Source organism: Babylonia areolata, chromosome 23, assembly GCF_041734735.1.
Source record: "Babylonia areolata isolate BAREFJ2019XMU chromosome 23, ASM4173473v1, whole genome shotgun sequence".
NCBI classification, from domain to species: Eukaryota; Metazoa; Mollusca; class Gastropoda; order Neogastropoda; family Buccinidae; genus Babylonia; species Babylonia areolata.
The window spans coordinates 34943064-34964545 of NC_134898.1; the positions used below are offsets into that span (position 1 = coordinate 34943064).

General features: G+C 43.2%; 1 protein-coding gene across 1 annotated transcript in view; it reads left to right on the forward strand.

Annotated features, from left to right (window-relative positions):
* Positions 1–594: 594 nt before the first annotated feature.
* LOC143297588 (NADP-dependent malic enzyme-like) overlaps positions 595–21482 on the forward strand; it is a 56232-nt gene continuing 35344 nt past the window's right edge. Inside the window, exons 1-3 of the mRNA XM_076609995.1 lie at positions 595–785; positions 12595–12696; positions 17756–17937. Of these exons, the coding sequence (XP_076466110.1) occupies positions 696–785; positions 12595–12696; positions 17756–17937 (374 nt within the window). The 5' untranslated portion in view covers positions 595–695. The remainder of the gene's footprint in view (positions 786–12594; positions 12697–17755; positions 17938–21482) is intronic.

Sequence of the window (21482 nt, forward strand, 5' to 3'; positions counted from 1 at the left end):
GACGTCGTTGGGTAATCTATGAGGGACACACACACACACACACACAAACACACACACACACACACACACACACACACACACACACACACACACACACACGACAGAGCGAGAGACAGAGAGAGAGAGAGAGGGGAGATAGAAGACTAACACTATATTCATAGTACATACCTACAACCACGGCAGATTACATCAGTTTAGATACAAAAACAAACGCAAAGCTCGAAGAAAAAACAACAAACAAACAAACACACACACAAACAAAACAAAGAGATCCCCGAAAAAATATGTTTTTGATGTCTGCAAAACTTCTGACTGTTCGATTCTTTTTCACAGTATTACGCTGTATTACGACTGAATATGTGCCCCCGTACGCAAACTCTGTGTGTGTGTGTGTGTGTGTGTGTGTGTGTGTGTTTCCGCGCACACGTGTGTGTGACTGCCCGCCCCCCCAGCCCCCCACCCACCCCCATCCCACTCCGCTCCCCACCCCCAAAACCTAAACTTAGTTAAAGGGAAACAACCACGGCCATACCAATACGTATGCATCACGTGGCCTGTCAGCTGACTTGATCGTTCGCTTTCCAGCAAATCTCGCGTCGTCTGCATCAACAACACAGCACACGGCACAGGCACACAGCGGCGTCAGCTTTCAACGAGCCAAGCACTTTTTTTTTTCGGACCATCGGATCAGCAAAATGACTTCACCTGACCCCGCTGACCCTATGAGCAAGGCCTCCCCACGTGTCCGAGGAGTTGATATAATGCGGGATCCACTACTGAACAAGGTAAGAGTCGTGTTTGAGTGTCTTTTCACACATGTCGTCAACCCGGATTGTTACATTGATCGAAAGCAGACGATAGTGATTTTAAGGGATTTGTTCCCACTCCATGCACATTGTGGTAATTCTGTCGTTTGGGGGAAGTTGTTTTGTTCACGGTCACTCTTTCTCAATCAGTTGTGGAGTTTTGGGTGGTGCTTCATTCATGAAAACCGCGATAACTGAAATCTGAGTGAAAACCCGCACTGGATCAAGACAGCAGACGGTTCACTCGGGTTAAATAGATTTGTGCCGTCTCGTACGTATCGTCGTAGAACTGAGGACGGATGAAAATCGATAAATTGATTTGTACTAGAAACAGTAACAACAGTTAGTCACTGACTTATTTTCTTTTTTTCCTCGGTGACAAAGACTCGACTTTTTGCTCGCCAACATAGCCTACTTAGCTTACTTTTCGTCATTTATTGAATTTCATGTAAGGCGGAGTCAAACTCACAGACATAAATGATAGTTTCAGAACGAAGTCTTTTCGCATTGGATTTCTTGTCAAAACAGACCGACTTTGTCACGGCGCTAGCTAGTTTTGTTACAAGTTATACTTTCTTTGTGCCAAATGACAGTTACTACGCAAAGTCAGTGCGCATTTGTAGATCTATAACGGCAGTACACGAACCAGACAATCAGACCATATCGTGATACCAATGTGGTCCGTTGGGTGACTAAGCAAATCCCATTGTACTTTTAAACGCGTTCAGCTAAACAACCGAAAGCCGGTCTGTTTTTGGTCCACCAAAACTTTTTAGGTGCAGTCAAGGAACCGTGTATATTAATATCACGGTTATGTGTTCCGGTTCGGGTACGAATGTCCTGATATCCTTGGGGGGAGGAGGGGGGGAGCCAGTTTCACTCTGACTCAGAGACTTCTCGGAGACAGAATGTCTCACATAGGCATCACATACCGTCGTTTCCTGGTTCAGCTTGCATGCATCGCTTTGATTCAGTGAACACACAGATGATCCCATGTGTGCTCGTCTGCTTTACATTCAGTTGCCTCAAGCCGCAACCTGTTGAACTCTAAGGACGGCTGTCATCATTTTATGGGGATATAACTGCCATGGGAAGCGGTATGATGAAAGTAATACTGTATTATAGCCACAGAGTTCACATCATTAACTTTTTTGTTGTTGTTCTTTTAAGATCTCTTGGCATGTTACAACAGCGTTGAGAACACTGTGAACTGAAATACAAGCCGATGTATATTGCAAATAACATCCGTTTTCTCTCTCTCTCTCTCTCCGTCTCTGTGTCTCTGTCTGTCTGTCTGTCTACTCCCCGCTTCCGCTGTGTGTGTGTGTGTGTGTGTGTGTGTGTGTGTGTGAGTGAGAGAGAGAGAGAGAGAGAGAGAGAGAGAGAGAGAACTTTCCCCATCTTGCAGATTTTCACACACATGCGCGCGCGAGCGCACACACACACACACACACACACACACACACACACACACATATATATATATATATATATATATAAGCGGATACAGTTTACATCCTTCTTTCCTTACTTTTTTTCTCAACATCTTATCTTATTTTGTTATTATTATGCTGTGTTACAAGACGGATCCTAGATTACGAACTGCACGTCGCATGCCAGAGACTATGTAAAACTAAAAGCAACTAAACACCTATAATTTGATTACTGAATGGCTTATTCACCTTCAGCTGTTGTGACACTGATGAACATTAATATAATGGACTGTAATATGCTGAGCTCAGTTAAACATTTAAAAGAAATAAATGTTATACTTTCACAGAAGAGAGAGAGAGAGAGAGAGAGAGAGAGAGAGAGAGAGAGAGATTTGATCAATAACAGGATGTGTAAAAACACAAGTCAGAGAAAACAGCAGATGTCAGTGAGAGACTGCAGTCTGAACTGCGGTGGTTACGCACTCCACTCATAACCGTCTGGTTTAATGGTGCAGACATGGATTTTTCAATTTTATTCTTAAAAAAAAAAAAAAAAAAAAGTGAAGGGAAAAAAGAGCAAGTCAGCAATTCGGATTTTATTGCCTCAGACAAAGTTAATGGTTTATTGACTCATAAAAGCGCAGGCGCGCTCGCGCGCGCGCGCACGCGTGTGTGTGTGTGTGTGTATGTGTACGTGTGTGTGTGCATATGTGTATGCGCGCGGGCGCACTCGCGCATCCAAACGCAAACTACTACTACTACTACTTATTATTATTATTATTATTATCTTTACCATCTTTTTTTTTTTTTTTTTTTTTTTTGGTATGGGTCCTCTATTATTTTTTCTCATTTCTCGATCATGTTGGGTTTTTTTTCACGGATCCCTGCCGCCAGCCCCTCCGCCACTCCACCCCTCCCACGTATCATTGTTCTGTGCAAAAGACAGTACAAGGCAACAAATGAATATGTAAACAAAAACACAAGGAATATACAAATCATTAGTCACTCCATCACCATCCCCTCTCCCCCCCCCCCCTTCCAGAGCAACAAACAAGCAAATAATTATAGACCTACGAACGATGATTTCATTCCATTCATTCGTCATCAATAATTCATTTGTCGTGCGTCACTGTCCTCTTATTATTCGTGGACAACCGCTTTGCATCGATTTGAATAATGTTCGATGACTGTTGACAAGAAGCCACGGGTTTCCTGCTGCTGTAGTCGCGCGCACACGAAGGTGCCACTTTCTCGTCGTGAATTTTCTCTTTATGAATAACTAAAAACAAACCTGCTGGTCGACTGATCATCGAAGACACTAATTAATTGAATAATCGGAGAAATGGTTATTCAAAACAAGAGAGAGAGAGAGAGAGAGTGTGTGTGGTGGGGCGTTATGAAGATAATTTGCTAATTCTTATACCGAATATTATGCGCGCGCCGTGTGTGTGTGTGTGTGTGTGTGTGTGTGTGTGTGTGTGTGTGTGTGTGTGTGTGTCCAATCTACCTGATAGTTACATCTACAGTTCAGGTGTAGTGGTCACAAATTACACGTTGAGACTAGTAAATGTACGTGCGTGCGCGCGCGCGGGTGTGTGTGTGTTGTCTGCGCTGACGTGTTTGCGTACAGAAAGGCATAATTATTTGCATCATCTGCACACAATATGTGCCAAAATGTCATTGTCATTTGTTTTTAATCGACACCATCAATTGAGATGAGTGTTGGTACATGCTTCAGGCCAGATTCCTACATTTCACGCTGTATGACGTGTTAATGGCGATGTAAACGGTCATAATAGGAGAGAGTGCATGATTATCAGACACGTCCTGTTGTTATGTACTTTGGTCTTCTCTGTATATGAAGTGAGAGAGAGAGAGAACTCAGAACTCAGAATTGTTTTAATGTCAGTAGCTTATCAGCCCTAATGACATGGGGGTATAATCAAAACAACAACAAAATAGTTCTAAATCAAAGATGAAACGACTTTTCAAAACATACAATTTTTGAAAATCCATTGATAAGGAATCTACATAATTTCGGCCATCCAGTTTACGAAGTCAGTTTCTTAAAGAACAACAGTGAGTGATTTTTTTCTTCGGAGATTATATGCTTCGGCAATATACTTTGCAAGAGACTGGATTGAATTTTCCTGGTGTACTTTAAGTACACTGAACAGATCTTCATTCTTTGCAGAGCATGTTTTAAAGACAGTGCATTTTTCACGAATATCAGCGAACGCTTTGCAATGAAACAAGAAATTTAATGTAATTCATCCTCCTTTATAAAACCGCACATCGGACAAGGGGAGAGTATGGATGGGTTAATCTGAAACCAATACTTATGAGCATATAATCCAAAAGATCTCAGCCTAAACCTGGCTTAACTGATTCTGTGCCACTTGTTGGTTACAACTGTGGTGTGTGTGTGTGTGTGTGTGTGTGTGTGTGTGTGTGATACGGATACGTAGTGACGTATACGTATACGGATGTTTTATTCAACATAGACCATGGCCCTTCATTAAGGGCTGAGAGAGAGACAGAGACAGAGCAAAAAAAGTAAACATTTTTCACAATTTGCAGTAGAGCAAAGGAAGAAAACAAACGACTTTCCTTTTTTCTTCACAATCTGTAGTTGTACAAAAGAAGAAAACAATACCTTTCCTTGACACGCGCGGGAAAGCCGAACAGTTGATTTTCAGTATAAGATTATGGACGCACGAAAATACTCTGTAGGCACATCCGCGAAAACTGAATACGGCTGCCTAGTAAAAACAGTCACACAAGTCAGTATAGTCGGACACACATGTGAAAACACGTTGGTGTTGCAACCCACGAATGCAAAACAACAACAAACAAACAAACAAACAACAACAACAACAACAACAAAAAGAAAAAAAAAACCCAAACAAACCCGAAAATAAACGTGGCAACGTTCATTAATTCCAGGTTCGGTCATGAATCGTTTAATTTCACCTGTTTTTTTCTGTTGTTTTTTGTTGTTGTTGTTGTTGTTGTTGTTCTTTGTTTGTTTGTTTTTTGTTTTTTTGTTATTTAATTCATTTTTCATTCTCGTGTGTCTCTTTAATTCTGGAATCTCTGCAAATAATAAATAGTCTATTTATCCAACAGAAGTTCGCCGAGAGTGAATCCATTAAAATTATTTTGTTAGGCCTTACAGTACCGGTGGAGCACAGGTGTGGCATACATACAGTGAAAATTCCCGTCGTGTCAGTTTTTTTTCCCCTTTGAAGTCGAATTAACTATGATCCAGACCACTGTGGGGAACAGTACTGGCAGCACAGTGAAGACTCGACTTTAATCAGAGATGTCATACGCTCGCAGTTGGGCCAACAGCGAAGTGAGGGGTACATGAACAATGTTTTCTGGCTCGACTACAATGGAAATTTGTTTACAGCTTAGTCTTTTTTGAAGGACTAGGACTCTCAAACCTGGTCTTAGTGCTGCAATCTTGGGGGCTGATTGGCTTTTGGGAACCATGCCAACGCCGACTGACCTAAAACCTAAAAGCCCTCTTGGCCCGGGATGTAACTTGGGCAAGACACTCTCCACTAGAATCAAATTCTAGCCCAGATAGTCGGGACATCAGATGCCTACTCCGTTGTTCGATGGTCATAGCTGGACACGACTGACTGTCGTAAGTGTGAACGGGGTCGTCAGATTGGAGAACTTAGCAGAATATGAAACGGGAGGGAGGGACGGGTGGGTGGGTGGGCGTGGCATGATAAATCTTGGCCTGCTCACTTCTCGGAGAAAGCCATGTACCCTTGAAGAGGGACTCACTCCACACGTGTGCACGTTCGTAAATTGGCTTTATACTTTGAGGTATTTATTGCTGCACACAAGCGCGCGTACACGTGCCCAGTGTATGAACACACACACACACACACACACACACACACACACACGGTGACACTGACACACCCATACACATACATGCGTGCGCAGACTGGAGAGAGAGAGAGAGAGAGAGAGAGAGAGAAGGATTAAGATTTTAGGTATAGCCCATTCTTCCAAGATAGCAACACAAGATATAGATGTATGACCCGGAAGACCTGAGAGAGAGAGAGAGAGAGAGAGAGAGAGATATTCAAAAACTTCATTACTCAAGGATAAAGATTTTAGGCATCACCCATTCTTCCAATCTGTCCTTGTGATAACAGTAACAATAACAACATTAACGATAACGACACAACAATAATAATTGTTAACACTGGTACATCTACTGCTACTACAACGAAGAATGATCACCATCGTCATCATTAACATCGTAAAAAGTAATAAAACGAACGCATTCACACATTCATATCCATACACATGCACACACTCTCTCCACCCACCACACACACACACACACACACAGATATATATATATATATATATATATATATATACTTATGCACATGCAGAGACATGACCGAAGTGAGAAACATATAGCGGATATAAAGAGAACAGAGGTACACAACTTTAACATTGTACATGTACAAAAGTGATTAATTTGCTGGTGTAGATGTTACAGGTAATAACATCCAATTTACAGGCGAACAAGTAAAAACATTAAGGCACAAAGGTAGAAATAAAATAAATTCACTGCATGTAAAGGTATATATACAAACTTCACAAAATAGCATGATTTTTTGTCTTTTTTAGCTGGTTAAAAAAAAAAAAAAAAAGCTTTGTGGGCCTGTTTTTTGTGGAGCCGAAGTTCTCGTATGCTTGATTTGAAGGAACGTAATGAATCGCATGTCTTAATGAACAAAGGAAGAAAGTTCCAAACAGATGGTCCAAAAAATGCAAAGCTAGAGAGAGAGAGAGAGAGAGAGAGGCTCATAGTATAGTTATTTCGAACAGACTTTGGCCAAACCATGGCCCATATACAAGCAGAAATGGATCCGGTACGTTGCCGAGATCGTAAAACAAGAAAAGAGAGAGAGAGAGAGGGGGGGGGGGGGGGGGGGGCTCATAGCATACAGTCATTTCGAACAGACTTTGGCCAAACCATGGCCCGTACACAACCAGGAGCAGGTCCGGTAAGTTGCCAAGATCGTAAAAAAAAAAAGAAGAAAAAAAAGAGAGAGACAGAAAGAGAGAGAGAGAGGGGGGGGGGGGGGGGTTGCGGGGAGCGAGTGAGGGAAGCGTTCTTCGGTGCAGCGCAGGGGCTGATTTTGTTATTTGTACGTCCTTCTTACCCGGCGCTTCGGGTTCACGGTCGGGGTTAGGACTGACCGCAGCAGTCCAAGCTTAAAATGGGTGCGATGTCTCACACACTGGACTGGCTGGTGCCACACTCGCCTGAGTGAAGTTTAATAATTCATGTTGGAACGGAAATATCCGTTACACTGTAGCCCTCCATCCCACACCCACACCCCCTCTCCGCTTACGCCTTCTCCCCAGCCCTAACCACAAAACTAATCTAGATTTCTCAAAGCAATACTAACAACTCACTGAGCCCCCCCAATCCCCGTCTCCCGCCCCTACCCCCGCCTGCCCCTTTCCCCCTCCAAAATGTACATGGTGCCATTGCCTCTGTTGCTGCAATGGGACTATACGTTTATGAAACGAACTATTATGCATTCTGCCCCCACCACACATATCAACGTTTGACCATAAGTAATAACAGCAGTTATTTAAGGTCGCATTAAATGAATTAAATGAATGAACCGAACAGTAGAACGAAAATTCAATAGACTGTCCGTGAAAAAAACAAAACATAACAAACAAAATATCTCTGTCTCTCTTTGTCTCTCTCTGTCTCTCTCTCTTTATGTGTGTGTGTGTGTGTGTGTGTGTGTGTGTGTGTGTGTGTGTGGTGTCCCATCTCTTCACTCAGTCAAAGGATTTAAGACAAACATGCCATAACAAACACAAGACTGAGTGTTGTACTCTGCACATGAATATAAATAAATGAATGAATAAATGAATAAATAAAGAAATAGAGAGATAAATAAATAAATAAATACATTATATAGAAAGTGAGCTCTCATCTCTTTGTTATAAAGCAGGTAAATTATTCCTTTTTTTGTTGTTGTTTTTTTTAAGAAAAAAGTGAGCTCTCATTTCCTTGGTATAAAACAGGTACAACTTTGAAAAAAACAAAACAAAAAAAACAAAACAAAAAAAAACCCGAAACAGAATAACGCGAAACAAACGTCAACACCAAAACCTTCAAAAGACGGACGGACGGGCGGTGGTGGGGAAAGGGGGAGGAGGAGGGTTAAGGGGGTGGGGGGGAGGAGGAGGGTTGTGGAGGGGTTAGATGGCTCAGACCTGAGACAAAAAAACATTGATCAAAACAAGCGACAGTACAGACAAGTATCCAGCAGGGACACATGCAGCCAGGCTGGGAGACAGAGAGAAAGAAAGACCAGTAGAAGAAATATAGAGGGGTTGACACTGTGAGAAAAAAAAAAAAACCCACAGGATATAGATGTCTGACCCGAAATTGAAAAACATAACACAGAGAGAGATTCCAGATTCCAGATGGTTTAATGTTCATAAGTCATCAGGCTCCTAACATTGTCAACAATAACAGACAGTATTCTAGTATATTACAATTTTGCTTGGACTCTGATTACACAATCCTACAATTTCCTTAGCTGACATGTGGATAAGTCACACACACACACACACACACACACACACACACACACACACACACACACACACACTCACTCTCACAAACACACACACACACACACACACACACACACACACACACACACACACACACACACACACACACACACCGCGCGCACGCGCGTGCGATGCATCCTTCATTTGAATTGAGTTTTGGCCTGCGGCTCACACCTGCACTGCATGTGTATGGATAACAGAGAGAGAGAGAGATTACCGGAAGAAAATCCGGAAGATTGAAAACAAAAGAAGGAAGGGAAAAAATGAGTGAGAAGAAAGTAATCAAAGCCGGGAAAACAGAGGAGGAGGAGAGAGAGAGAGAGGTGGGGGAGAGACAGAGAGAGCAAAATGATAAACGGGAAATTACAAGTGCAGACTCCCTTTAAGAAAGAAATGCCATTAATATTTATAATGGTAACCTCGAACATACAGAACTTCAGTTCATGATCCCAGTGCGTGCGTGCGTGTGTGTGTGTGTGTGTGTGTGTGTGTGTGTGTGTGTGTGTGCGAGTGCGGCAGATGTTGCATTTGTAAAATGAAAATGAAAACTGGAGATACGTTTCTGAAACAGGTTTTAATTAACGGCGAATAAAACGATCATTCATTATTACAAATTTCGCTTTTTTCTTTTTCTTTGTTTTGTTTGTTTGATTGTTTATTTGTTTATCATTCATTATTACAAATTTCGCTTTTTTCTTTTTCTTTGTTTTGTTTGTTTGATTGTTTATTTGTTTATCATTCATTATTACAAATTTCGCTTTTTTCTTTTTCTTTGTTTTGTTTGTTTGATTGTTTGTTTGTTTTTCTTTCTTTCTTTCTTTCTTTCTTTTTTTTCTTTTCAGTTTAACTGCCCAAAATAGTAACGGAAGCGCAACAATTTTCGTGTGAATGCGTTATAGTCACAGATGGTATGAACGTACACACCAAAGGGACCTGTCATACATTTTATATTCTCAAAAATCCACTCTAATATCTTTTTTGGGTGGGTGGGTGGATATGTGGGGGGACGCGCGGTGGGTGGGCGTTGGCATTTCTTTTTGTTTGTTTGTTTGTTTTTGTTTTTTTTGGTCCCGTCATTTTATTGAACAATGTCCTTCAGAATAAAGAGACACATAAAAGGCACACGTGAGTGCATCGCATATTCATGTATAATGTTGGAGAGGGAGTGTATATGATTTTCTTCATTTCACTGTCCCTCCCAGTTACATCTGCTGACACTACGTTGGTTTATATATATATATATATATATATATATATATATATATATATATATATATATATATATATATATATATATATGATAGTCGTGTCCGACTATGACCATCAGAACAGCAGAGACAACTGCTGTTCCGACTATTTGGGCTAGAATTTGATTATAGTGGAGAGTGTCTTGCCGCAGTACATCCCCACTCTCTCTGCCAAGAGGGTTTTAGGACAGTCGGCGTTGGGATGGTTCCCAAAGGCCAACTAGCCCACAAGGCTGCTGCACTAAGAGCCAGTGCAATTTTGTCTCCTAGTTTGAGAGTCATAGTCCTTCACAAAAGACTAAGCTGTAAATGGTTTCCCATTGACTGGAGAAACCATTGATATTACAGCTCTCACTTTGCTGTTGGCCCAAATGTAAACTTATGTCAATCAGTGATATAAGCCGAGTGTTGGGTATGCATGTATGTATGTATGTATGTATATTTACGCTTATGACCAGTGGCTTATGTATCATTAGCTTTTTAACAATAGCAATAATAATGTATCTCTCACTGAGTCTTTTCGATCTGTCTGTTCCCCTTCCTGCCCCTCTCTCTGTGTCTGTATCTCTGTCTCTCTCTGTACACATATTTTACTCTTATTCATCATGCATGTCTTTAAATCAATCAACATATTCATTCATTCAAGCTTGCCACGTGTTCGATGACCCAGTGGTAATGCGTCCGACTAAGAAACGAGTGTTCAAGGATTCGATACTCGCATGGACGCGCATCCCCCCCCCCCCCGCCCCATTTACCCAATTAATTAATTAATCAACAAATAAATAAGTAAAAAGATACAGCACAGCACGACGCAACGCAACCCAACACAACAGAAAGTCCTCCCCCCAATTAATTTTTTAAAGATTTTTTATCGGCAGTAGAACCAGGAACAGGTTAGCAAGCAGACAGCATAATTGCAGTAGTTTTCCGATTTTTCGTAATGTGAGGGGGACGCGGGAGCATGGATTAATTGGATTGGGGTTGGGAAAATGTTTCAAAAAACGATTTACTAAGACTGAGACATGAGGCAGCCTGAGTGCACATTGACTCTTTGTCTCATGTTCCGCGATCGTATCCCACTCCCCCAACCGCCTTTTTATGCTGTCATTGTCGCCTTCCGCCCACCACCCACCACCCATCCCCCACCCCCTCTGTGTGTGTGTGTGTGTGTGTGTGTGCGTGCGTGTGTATGTCTGTATCTGTGTGTCAGTGTGCTGTTCCCCCAACGACACCAGCCGACATCAGCAATCCTCAGTTACTATAAAAATGAATGAAAGAAAGAATTGAATGAGTGATAATATCTCAGTATCAGTATCAGTAGCTCAAGGAGGCGTCACTGCGTTCGGTCAAATCCATATACGCTACACCACATCTGCCAAGCAGATGCCTGACCAGCAGCGTAACCCTACACTCGTTAACCGTGGAAGCTTTTACATTATTGACTTATATGGCTACAATCACAAAACGTGTGCATTCAAATAACATAATTATACTTGCAATATTTCTTTAGGTACTTTTAATATACTTATGGTTTACCAGTCGTCTCGTGAATTAATTATTTATATTTCATGCTCGAGCACAGTGTAAGCTGTAAGCTGGCTGATGCTCTGTGTTTCACATATGACATGTATTATGTGCTTCATGAATTCTGAGAGAAGATTTGCTTTAAACCAACACCCAGGTAAATCATTGGCTCTTTGTTTTACATCGTGACATGTATTTTGTACCTCATGAATTCTGATTGAAGATTTGCTTTAAACAACAGTTTTGTTTAGACACTGTGCAGACACAACAATAATTTATTAATTACCTGGCTTGGTTTAAAACAAATCTTTAATCACGATGTGAAACAAAGAGCCAGTTATTACCTGGCTTGTTGGTTTAAAACAAGTCTTTAAGCTGGGTGTTGGTTTAAAACAAATCTTTAATCTGGGTATTGGTTTTAAACAAATCTTTAATCAGAATTCAAGAGGTACAAAATATATGTCTCGATATGAAACAAAGAGCCAGCAATTACCTGGGTGTCTGGTTTAAAACAAATCTTTAATGAGTTACATGTTTTGTTAGATTTTTTTTTTAACCAGACACCCAGGTAACTGCTGGCTGTTTGTCTCTCATCGAGACATGTATTTTATACCTCATGAATTCTGATTAAAGGTTTGTTTTAAACCAACACCCAGATAAATTATTGGCTCTGTGTTTCACATCATGACATGTATATTGCACTTCATGAATTCTGATTAAAGGTGTGTTTTAAGCAAACACCCAGGTAATTATTGGCTCTTTGTTTCATATCGTGACAAGGTATGTACCTTTGTTTTAAACCAAGAAGCCAGGTAGTTATTTGGCTCTTTGTTTCATATCATGACATTATTTTGTACCTTTGTTTTAAACAAAACCAACAACCAGGGAAATCATCATCGTTGTGTCTGCACATGTTTCCTCCTGCTGTCGCAGGGTCTGGCCTTCACGCTGCACGAGCGTCAGGTGCTCGGCATCCACGGGCTGATGCCTCCCGTGCTTCTGGACCAGGACCAGCAGGTCTTCCAGGTCATGCAGGTACGTGTAGGTACATGGGCGGCCTTGTTGTTGCTGTTCTTGTTGTTGTTGCTGTTGTTGCGGTCTTCCAGGTTATGCAGGTATGTGCAGGTACATGTACAACATTGTTTTTGCTGTTGTTGTTGCTGTTGTTCTTGTTGTTCTTGTTGTTGCTGTCTTCCAGGTTATGTAGGTGTGTGCAGGTACATGACTGTACAACCTTGTTGTTGTTGCTGCTGTTGTTGTTGCGGTCTTCCAGGTTATGCAGGTATGTGCAGGTACATGTTCAACCTCGTTGTTGTTGCTGTTCTTGTTGTTGCGGTATTCCAGGTCAGTGTGCTGGTATGTGCAGGTACATGTTCAACCTCGTTGTTGTTGCTGTTCTTGTTGTTGCGGTATTCCAGGTCAGTGTGCTGGTATGTGCAGGTACATGTTCAACCTCGTTGTTGTTGTTGTTCTTGTTGTTGCGGTATTCCAGGTCAGTGTTCAGGTATGTGCAGGTACATGTACAACGTTGTTGTTGTTGTTGTGTTGGTGGTGCTGTTGTTTTTTTCTTCTGACCAGCAGGTCTTTCAGGTCATGCAGGGTCGTGCAGGTATGTCACAGAATGCAAAGTGAGCAGGCAGGTAGGTAGGACTCGACACACGTTTACAACGATGTGATGGTTTCCACTGGCCGGCCAGAGACAGTTAACGCTGAACACAGCTCACCAACCCAGGGTGTGCGGAGTTGAATGAAGGTATCAGACTGGACAGTGGGTGTGTCACAGACCATGTACATTCAACCAATAGTCTGCCACTTCCAAAAGACGATGGCATTATCGAACGAACAGACTGCCCGGCAAGAGAGAATTTGGTCAAGTGAGAAGGGTGGGGTGGAGATGTTGTTGTTGTAGTGTTGGTGTTGTTGTTGTTGTTGGTAGTGGTGGTGGTGGTGGTGATATTGTTGTTGTTTTGTTGTTGTCATTGTAGTTGTTTGTTTGTTAGGCTCTATTTGGTAGTGGTGGTGGTGGTGTAATTGTTATTTTGCTGTTATTATGAGTTATTAGCTTGTAAGACTGTAGGCAGACTTGATAACTTGGGCCTTATATGCTATCATATGTTTTTTTATACACTACGCTTTACCTTGGGGGAGCTAGTCAAGACAAGCTCATGTTAGATGGGAAGGCAGTAGTGGGCATAGCTGCTGTTGGCTGAATATCACCCTAGCAGACACGTGCATAAACACAAGGCCATAATAATCCCAGACATTATCATCACTTTTCACCAACAAAAGCAGCACAATTTATTTAGTTTAATATTCATGCCTTGGACACTGTGTTTTTCGGAAGAAAAAAATATATATACAGAGAGTGAGAGAGGGAGAGATTTCTATGTATTGTATATTTTCTGATGTATGTTTAGATATATATGAAAAATAAAAAGAAGTAAAACAACGCCCAAACTACTACCCAGCCACATCATTTAACACGTTAACACGTGCAGAGCTCTTCTAGGATGCCCCACTCCAGTCAATAGTTCTGAGCACTGCTGGTGGGTCAGCAGGCAGGGGTGATGTGTATGCGTGTGTGTGTGTGTGTGTTGGTGGGCAGGACTCCACAGGCTGGTTTCTATTGGTTAAAAATACACGGCAAGGTCAGTCAGATAATGCACGAGTGTGTGTGTGTGTGTGTGTGTGTGTGTGTGTGTGTGTGTGCATGTGTGCGTGCGTGTGTGTGGAAGCGTCGAGGTCAAGGTTGAGCTTCGGGTCAATATCGGTCGGCTGTGGGCAGGACTCTAAAGACTGGTTCCTATTGGTGAAAAGTACACTGCAGTCGGAGAATGCAAAGGGGTCTCTACACACATGCGGGGAGTCCGTTGACCGAGTTTTCAGTCTGGAAATACCTTTTAGGGGGGCGCGCGCGCACGCACGCACGCACGCACACACACACACACACACACACACACACACACTCACACACAGAGGTCAGGTCGATACTTTTTCACTTTACAGTACCCACCGGACCAAGAAGTCCCCAGTGCAATGCTAGAACGTGATTAGATTACACAGGTATGTAGGGGAGGGGGGTGCGGGGAGGGGGTGAGGGGGAGACCCTTCCAGTGAGTGGAATTTCTAAACTCGGCCAGGACAATGTTGTGAATGTGTGTAGCCATTGCGAGCTTGCTGCTTCGAGTTTCATGGAACACAATTTTTTTTTTCAGTAGGTGGGGGTGGGGGGGGGGTGGGGGGGGGGGGGGGGGGTGAAATGGAAAAAATAGCCCGGTTGGTCAAGGACTTATGGTTGTTTGCGTGCCTGTACTATCTGCGTGCAAGTGAGCTGGACGACTCTTGTCATCATGTCAATTTGTATCGAGTGGTTTGTAGTTTTTTCCCCGTTATTTTCCCTCAGTGTTGCATGCAAGTCTGTGGAGCACATGTGTTTTTTTTCTTTTTTTTTAACTTCCTCTTTTTGTAAAAATCATTTTGTCATTGATAGTTGTTGGTTTTGTTTTTTTTTGTTTTTGGTTTTTTAAAAAATTTTTTTATACATGTAATACACTTGAGGCTAGCCCGAGAAAGAGGGCTGAAAAATACTTAAACCAGATCATCCATCAAACCAGATCGAACCAATAGCTCGGCCAGCTACATAGGTCATATTCTTGGTAAAAAAACAACAACAGTATAATGTGTATATACTATATGGTTCTGACATACATTACTCTTCCTTGAAAAAAGGCACATCACTGGAAGAAAAAAAAAATTCGAATCCCAAATTTACCAGTTAGGAATCTCTCTTTCTGTCTGTCTGTCTCTCTCGCCCTCCCGTTTATTATGCTTTTCTGTCAGTACATTACTATTTTAAACAAGCCAGTCTACAAATTTGTGTGAATTGCTCATGTTTATTGTATTCCCTACAGAACGGGCCATGGCGTGTACTGAATAGAATTTTCAACTTTCTCTCGTCCGTTTTCAGTTTCAAGGTGTCAAAGCGTGCGGATTCATCCATATACGCTATACCACATTTGTTGTTACTGAAACAAACAGACAAAAACATAAACCAAGCACACACACACACACACACACACACACACACACACACACACACACACACACAGAGCAGCAGCAGCAGCAGCAGATGCCTGACCTTCCCAGAAACGCAACGCACTGGTTAGGCCTTTGGAGCCCCCTCACTGTAGCGGGAAGTGTCCGACTAGCATCAATTTAGTGAATGCTGCATCTCCTTTACCAGAGCCTTGTATTCCATTATTTCAGATTGTTGAACATACGCAGTCGACAAGCTTTGCAGACTAATTCTAACATTCATGTAAAAACAAGGCATGCTGACAGATCTTTTGTCATCAAGATGATAAGAACAACAAAAGCAACAACAACAATAGCAATGACAATAACAATAATTACAATTACAACCAGTCTTGACGGGGTCTCTAAACTTCACACAGAAACAAAGAATGCTGACAGACTTTTCTCATGACGATGATAACAACAAAAACAACAATGCATGTTGTGATGCTGCAGAACATCTACTGGTGGGACGACAACTTGGACCGTTGCATCTACTTGATGAGACTGCAGGACCACAAGGAGAATATGTTAACAACAGCAACAACAATACGACTACTACTACTACTGCTGCTGCTGCTGCTGCTGATGATGATGATGATGCTGGTAGCCTTTGACATCAACCCCAGACAATGGACCACTCAAGCAGCCGACCAGAGTGTCTGTCGCCACACCATCCATCAAGCCGCCAGCACCTTTGAGGCAAGCCGTCGTGCCAGTGTGGATCAAGAAGAGGACAAGGCGGACAGAACAGGCAAACAAACAGAGCCCACCACAGACCAGACGTCCCCCTGCAGCCGCTGTGGAAGAATCTGACGATGTCGAGCAGGACTCCTCAGCTTGTGCTCGAAGAGGACTAAACTGATACGACCTTCACATAGTTGTAATTATCGTCGATCCCAAAGTCATCGCCAGCAAATGATAATAGCACATGTCAGACATTCAGCTACAGAAAAGTATCATGAGGACCGGATTACCTTGTAATGGTCGCACTGATTTTGTTTGTCTGCTTATTCCTTGTGGTATTATTTGCTATTTGATAATTATGGTTCGAAATCTGTCCTTATTAACCTTTTTCAGGGGAGCTTGTGTTTGTGTGTCTTCTTTTTCTTGTTTGGTTTGGTTTTCTATCTGTATTTGCTGTGTGCACGTGCTTTCTTTTTATCTTCGTTTATGTATTATCAAAAATGAATAAGAAAAATATGTTTATGAAAAGAATAGTACATGCGGTGTTGTGCAGAAACTTCTACCGGTGGGACTACCCTCAAAAATGAATTTTAAAAATGATGTTTAAAAAGATATACTACATATCGTGTTGTACAGAACTGCTGGCGGTGGGTCGACCCTCAAAAATGAATAAAAGGATGTTTAAAAAGTATACTACATGTGGTGTTGTGCAGAACTCCTACCCGTGGGACGACCCTCAGAAATGAATAAAGATATGTTAAAAAAAAAAGGAAAAAAAGTATACTATATGTTTTAAAAAACGTATACTACATGTGGTGTTGTGCAGAACCTCTACCGGTGGGACGAACCTCAAGAATGAGTAAAAGGATGTTTAAAAAATGTAATGCATGTGGTGTTGCTGCAAAACTTACCGGTGGGATGACCTTCAAAAAAGAAAAATATACTACATGCGCTGTTGTGCAGAACTTATACCGGTGGGACGACCCCCCTAACCCCCCTACACCCCTCCCCCAGCCCCCCTCCCGCAAAAAGAAATACAAAAAAGAAAAAAAGAAAAGATGTTTAAAGAAAATACTACATGTGGTGTTGCACAGAACTTCTACCGGTGGGACGACCCTAACAAACAAACAAAAAGTTTTAAAAAATATAGTGCATGTGGTGTTGTGCAGAATTCATAGAAAGTGGGACAACACTTAAAAGAATGAATATAAAAAAAAGATGCTTTAAAAAATTATACTACATGTGGTGGTGTGCAGAATTTCCATCAGTGGGACTACCCTCAGAAATGAATAAAAGGATGTTTAAAAAGTATAGCATACATGGTGTTGTGCAGAACTTCTACCGGTGGGACGACAACCTGGATCGCTACATCTACCTGATGGGCCTACAAGACCGCAACGAGAAGCTGTTCTACCGCGTGGTGACGGAGAACGTGGAACTGATGATGCCCGTCATCTACACCCCCACCGTCGGCCTCGCCTGCCAGAAGTTTGGCATGATCTTCAGGAAGCCCAGGTAGGGGTGGGTGTGTGGGTAGGTGTGATGAAATGTGTTGTGTGTGTGTGTGTGTGTTCGGCATGATCTTCAGGAAGCCCAGGCAGGGTGTGTGTGGGGGGTTGGAGAGGGTAGGTGTGTTGAAATGTGTGTGTGTGTGTGTGTGTGTTTGCGTGCGTGCGTGTGTGTGTGTGTGTGTGTGTGTGTGTGTGTGTGTGTTGAGGTGTGCTCTCTCTGTGTGTACTTTCTGCTTTATTTCAATATAATATAATTTTAATTTTAAAGAGCGTGGAGTTGTTTCCGGCCGGGCTGGGCCGGGCCGGGACACACACACACACACACACACACACACACACACACACACACACACACATACACTCTCTCTCTCTCTCTCTCTCTCTCTCTCCTTATCTTCTCTCACACCCATATTGCCCCCCCCCTCTCCATCACACACACACACACGCGCGCGGGCACCCCACTCATCCCTCACCCACACACACACTCTTGCATGTCGGCAAGAAATAGGTTTTATAAGTGCTTGCATGTCGGCAAGAAATAGGTTTTATAAGTGCGACGCGAGTGCTCTAAAAATTCGCGCAGGACATGGGCAAGGTTGAACGCTGTGCCCCCTAATGTCTGTGTAAATATGCTAACAAAACGGGTAATCAGGACATTGCTCAGTTGCGAGGAGTGTTGTGTGTGTGTGTGTGTGTGTGTGTGTGTGTGTGTGTGTGTAGTTGTATGTGTGTGTGTGTGTGTGCTGGGGATGAGAGTGACACAAGAGACATTTCCATCACACACACAAACACACACAAACACACAAACACACATACACACACACACACACACACACACATTCGTCAGCAGTTTCACAACATCTGCGACAACACTGAACATGACTGACTGGCATTGTATTCAAGTGAAAATCGTCCATGTCTCACAATTTTTGTACCTGTTGGTCGCGTTTGTGTCACATGCTTTTTAGTGTGTGTGTGTGCGTGTGTGCGTGTGTGTGTGTGTGTGTGTGTGTGTGTGTGTGTGTGTGTGTGTGTGTGTGTCTATATCTGTCTGCGTGTGTGTGTGCGCGCGCGCGTGTCTGTGTGTTTAAGTTTCTCACAATCAATGACTTGTCTGAACGCGGAGGTGGAAGTAAATCCCACAAGAGTTACTGGAAATTAGATCTCCACTATCTGCCTGTGTGCTTGTGCGCCTGTCTCTCTGTTCGTCTGTCTGTCTGTCTGTCTGCCTTGCACACACTTGTATAGATATGGCTGCGCCATTAGTGTGAAGTGGGGGCGACCATTTTGTCCTGATGGTGACAAGTTGCTGACTGTGTGCAGTTTAAACTCTTCTCACACTTCTGCACTTATGTGTGATTGCGTGTGTTTGTGACGGTTTCTGACACCAGAGAGAGACAGAGAGAGAGTTTGTGTGTGTGTGTGTGTGTGTTTCTGTGTATCTGTGTGTCTGTGCGTGAGAGAGAGTGAGTGAGTGTGTGTGTGTGTGTGTGAGAGAGAGAGGCAGAGACAGAGACAGAGTGTGTGTGTGTGTGTCACAGAGAGAGAGTGTGTGTGTGTGTGTGAGTGAGAGAGAGAGAGAGAGAGAGAGAGGTGTCAGAGATAGAGAGAGAGACAGAAAGAGAGGGGTGGAGATGGGGAGAATAGTTCGAAAACCTCGAGTGGCGCATTACTGACTCAAATACGCATCACACATGTCGCTGTCGTGTGGACTTTTACTTGCTGTGTACTCAGTTTCTGTCTCCTGGTGCGAATTGCAACACGCTCTCTTTCGCACAATCACTCACTTGCTGATATTCTGTGTGTGTACGTGGGTGTGTGTCTGTGTCTTGTCTGTGTGTGTCTGTGTGTGTCCGTGTGTGTGTGTGTGTGTGTGTGTGTGTGAGAAAGCTCTGTTATTGGTTATTTGTTGTACTTCCCCTTTTATGAGGAACCATAGACAGATGAATAAGCCAGTGGCATTTTCATTCTCTCTGTGGCTCTCTGATTCTCTGTCTCAATCTGCCCTCCCCTTCCCTCTCCAACCGCTCCCTCTCTCTTTCTCGCTCTCTCTCTCTCTCTCTCTGTGTCTCTCTGTTTCTCTCTCGCCCTGTGTGTGTGTGTGTGTGTGTGTGTGTGTGTGTGTGTGTGTGTGTGTGCCTCTGTTTCCCTTCCGAAACCTTTATCTACGCGTGTGTAAGGCAAATATACATACAACGACCATGGAACGAAATGTGTTCTCTCTCTCTTTCTCTCTTTCGATATATATATATATATATATACTTGCTTACATACATGCATGCATACATAATACATGTATCGCTAGTTTTCATTTCCATTTGTGATTTATGCACATCAGTTTTATAGAACAAGGTCTTGGCTTGCGACGCACGCACGTAAGCACACACACATACACTCACTCTCTCTCTCTCTCTCTCTCACACACACACACACACACACACACACACATACACACACTCGCAACACGCACGCATGCATTTTGCCATCCATCCACCCACCCACCGGCTCACACACACACACACACACACACACACACGCAACACGTACGCGCGCACACACACCATCGCAACACGCACGCACGCACACTTACATACTCGCACACGCAGGTGCGCGCGTACGCGTGCGCGCACATACACACACACACACACACACACACACACACACACACACACACACACACACCCTCGCACACACGCACACGCACACACACACACACACACACACATAGTAAAACACAACAGCGTGTGCCTGTCACTGTGTGCGTGTTTGTTCCACGCACTGACCATTGGAGGTATTAAAGCACGTCAGCACGACTGGTCACATCAGGGACTAACCTTGTGTGACCGCTCTTCAAGGACACACCTCCCCACAGTGCGTGTCACGTGTTTGGGGTGGAGTGGGGTGGTGGATGAGTGGGTGGGGATGGTGGTTGTGATGGTGGTGGTGGTGGTGGTGGTGTGTGTGTGTGTGTGTGTGTGTGTGTGGCTTCAGTTATGTGGACTGACCTTCTATATATGACCACTTCGTCAGAACACAGCCCATGTCTGTGTGTTTCTCTCTTTGTCTCTGTCTCTGTCACTCTCTCGGCCCTTTTGCCGTCCCTGTCTTTCCCTGTCTGTGTCTCTCTCTGTCTGTCTCTGTGTCTATCTGTGTGTGCGTCTGTGTCTGTGTCTGTGTGTATCTTTGTCTGTGTCTTTGTGTCTCTTCCTCTAATCTTCCTATCCATCACTCTTACTCTATGCTTCTATACATTTTTACACACACGAACACGCCCCCCCCCCCCCACACACACACACATATGAGCGCACGCAGTCCCCTCCCCCTCCTGCCCCCATCTTCTCATGCACACATTCACACACCACCAAACCTCCTCACACACCAGTTTCAGTAATCGACATAAAAATCAACCAACCCCTCACCGACCCCTACCCTATTTCCACCCCATAGTCCCCCTTTTCCTTCCCAGCTTGCGAGAAAATAAAGCAAAAAGAACATCACACACACACACACACACACACACGTACAGAGCCTGCTTTCACAGGGAAGGAG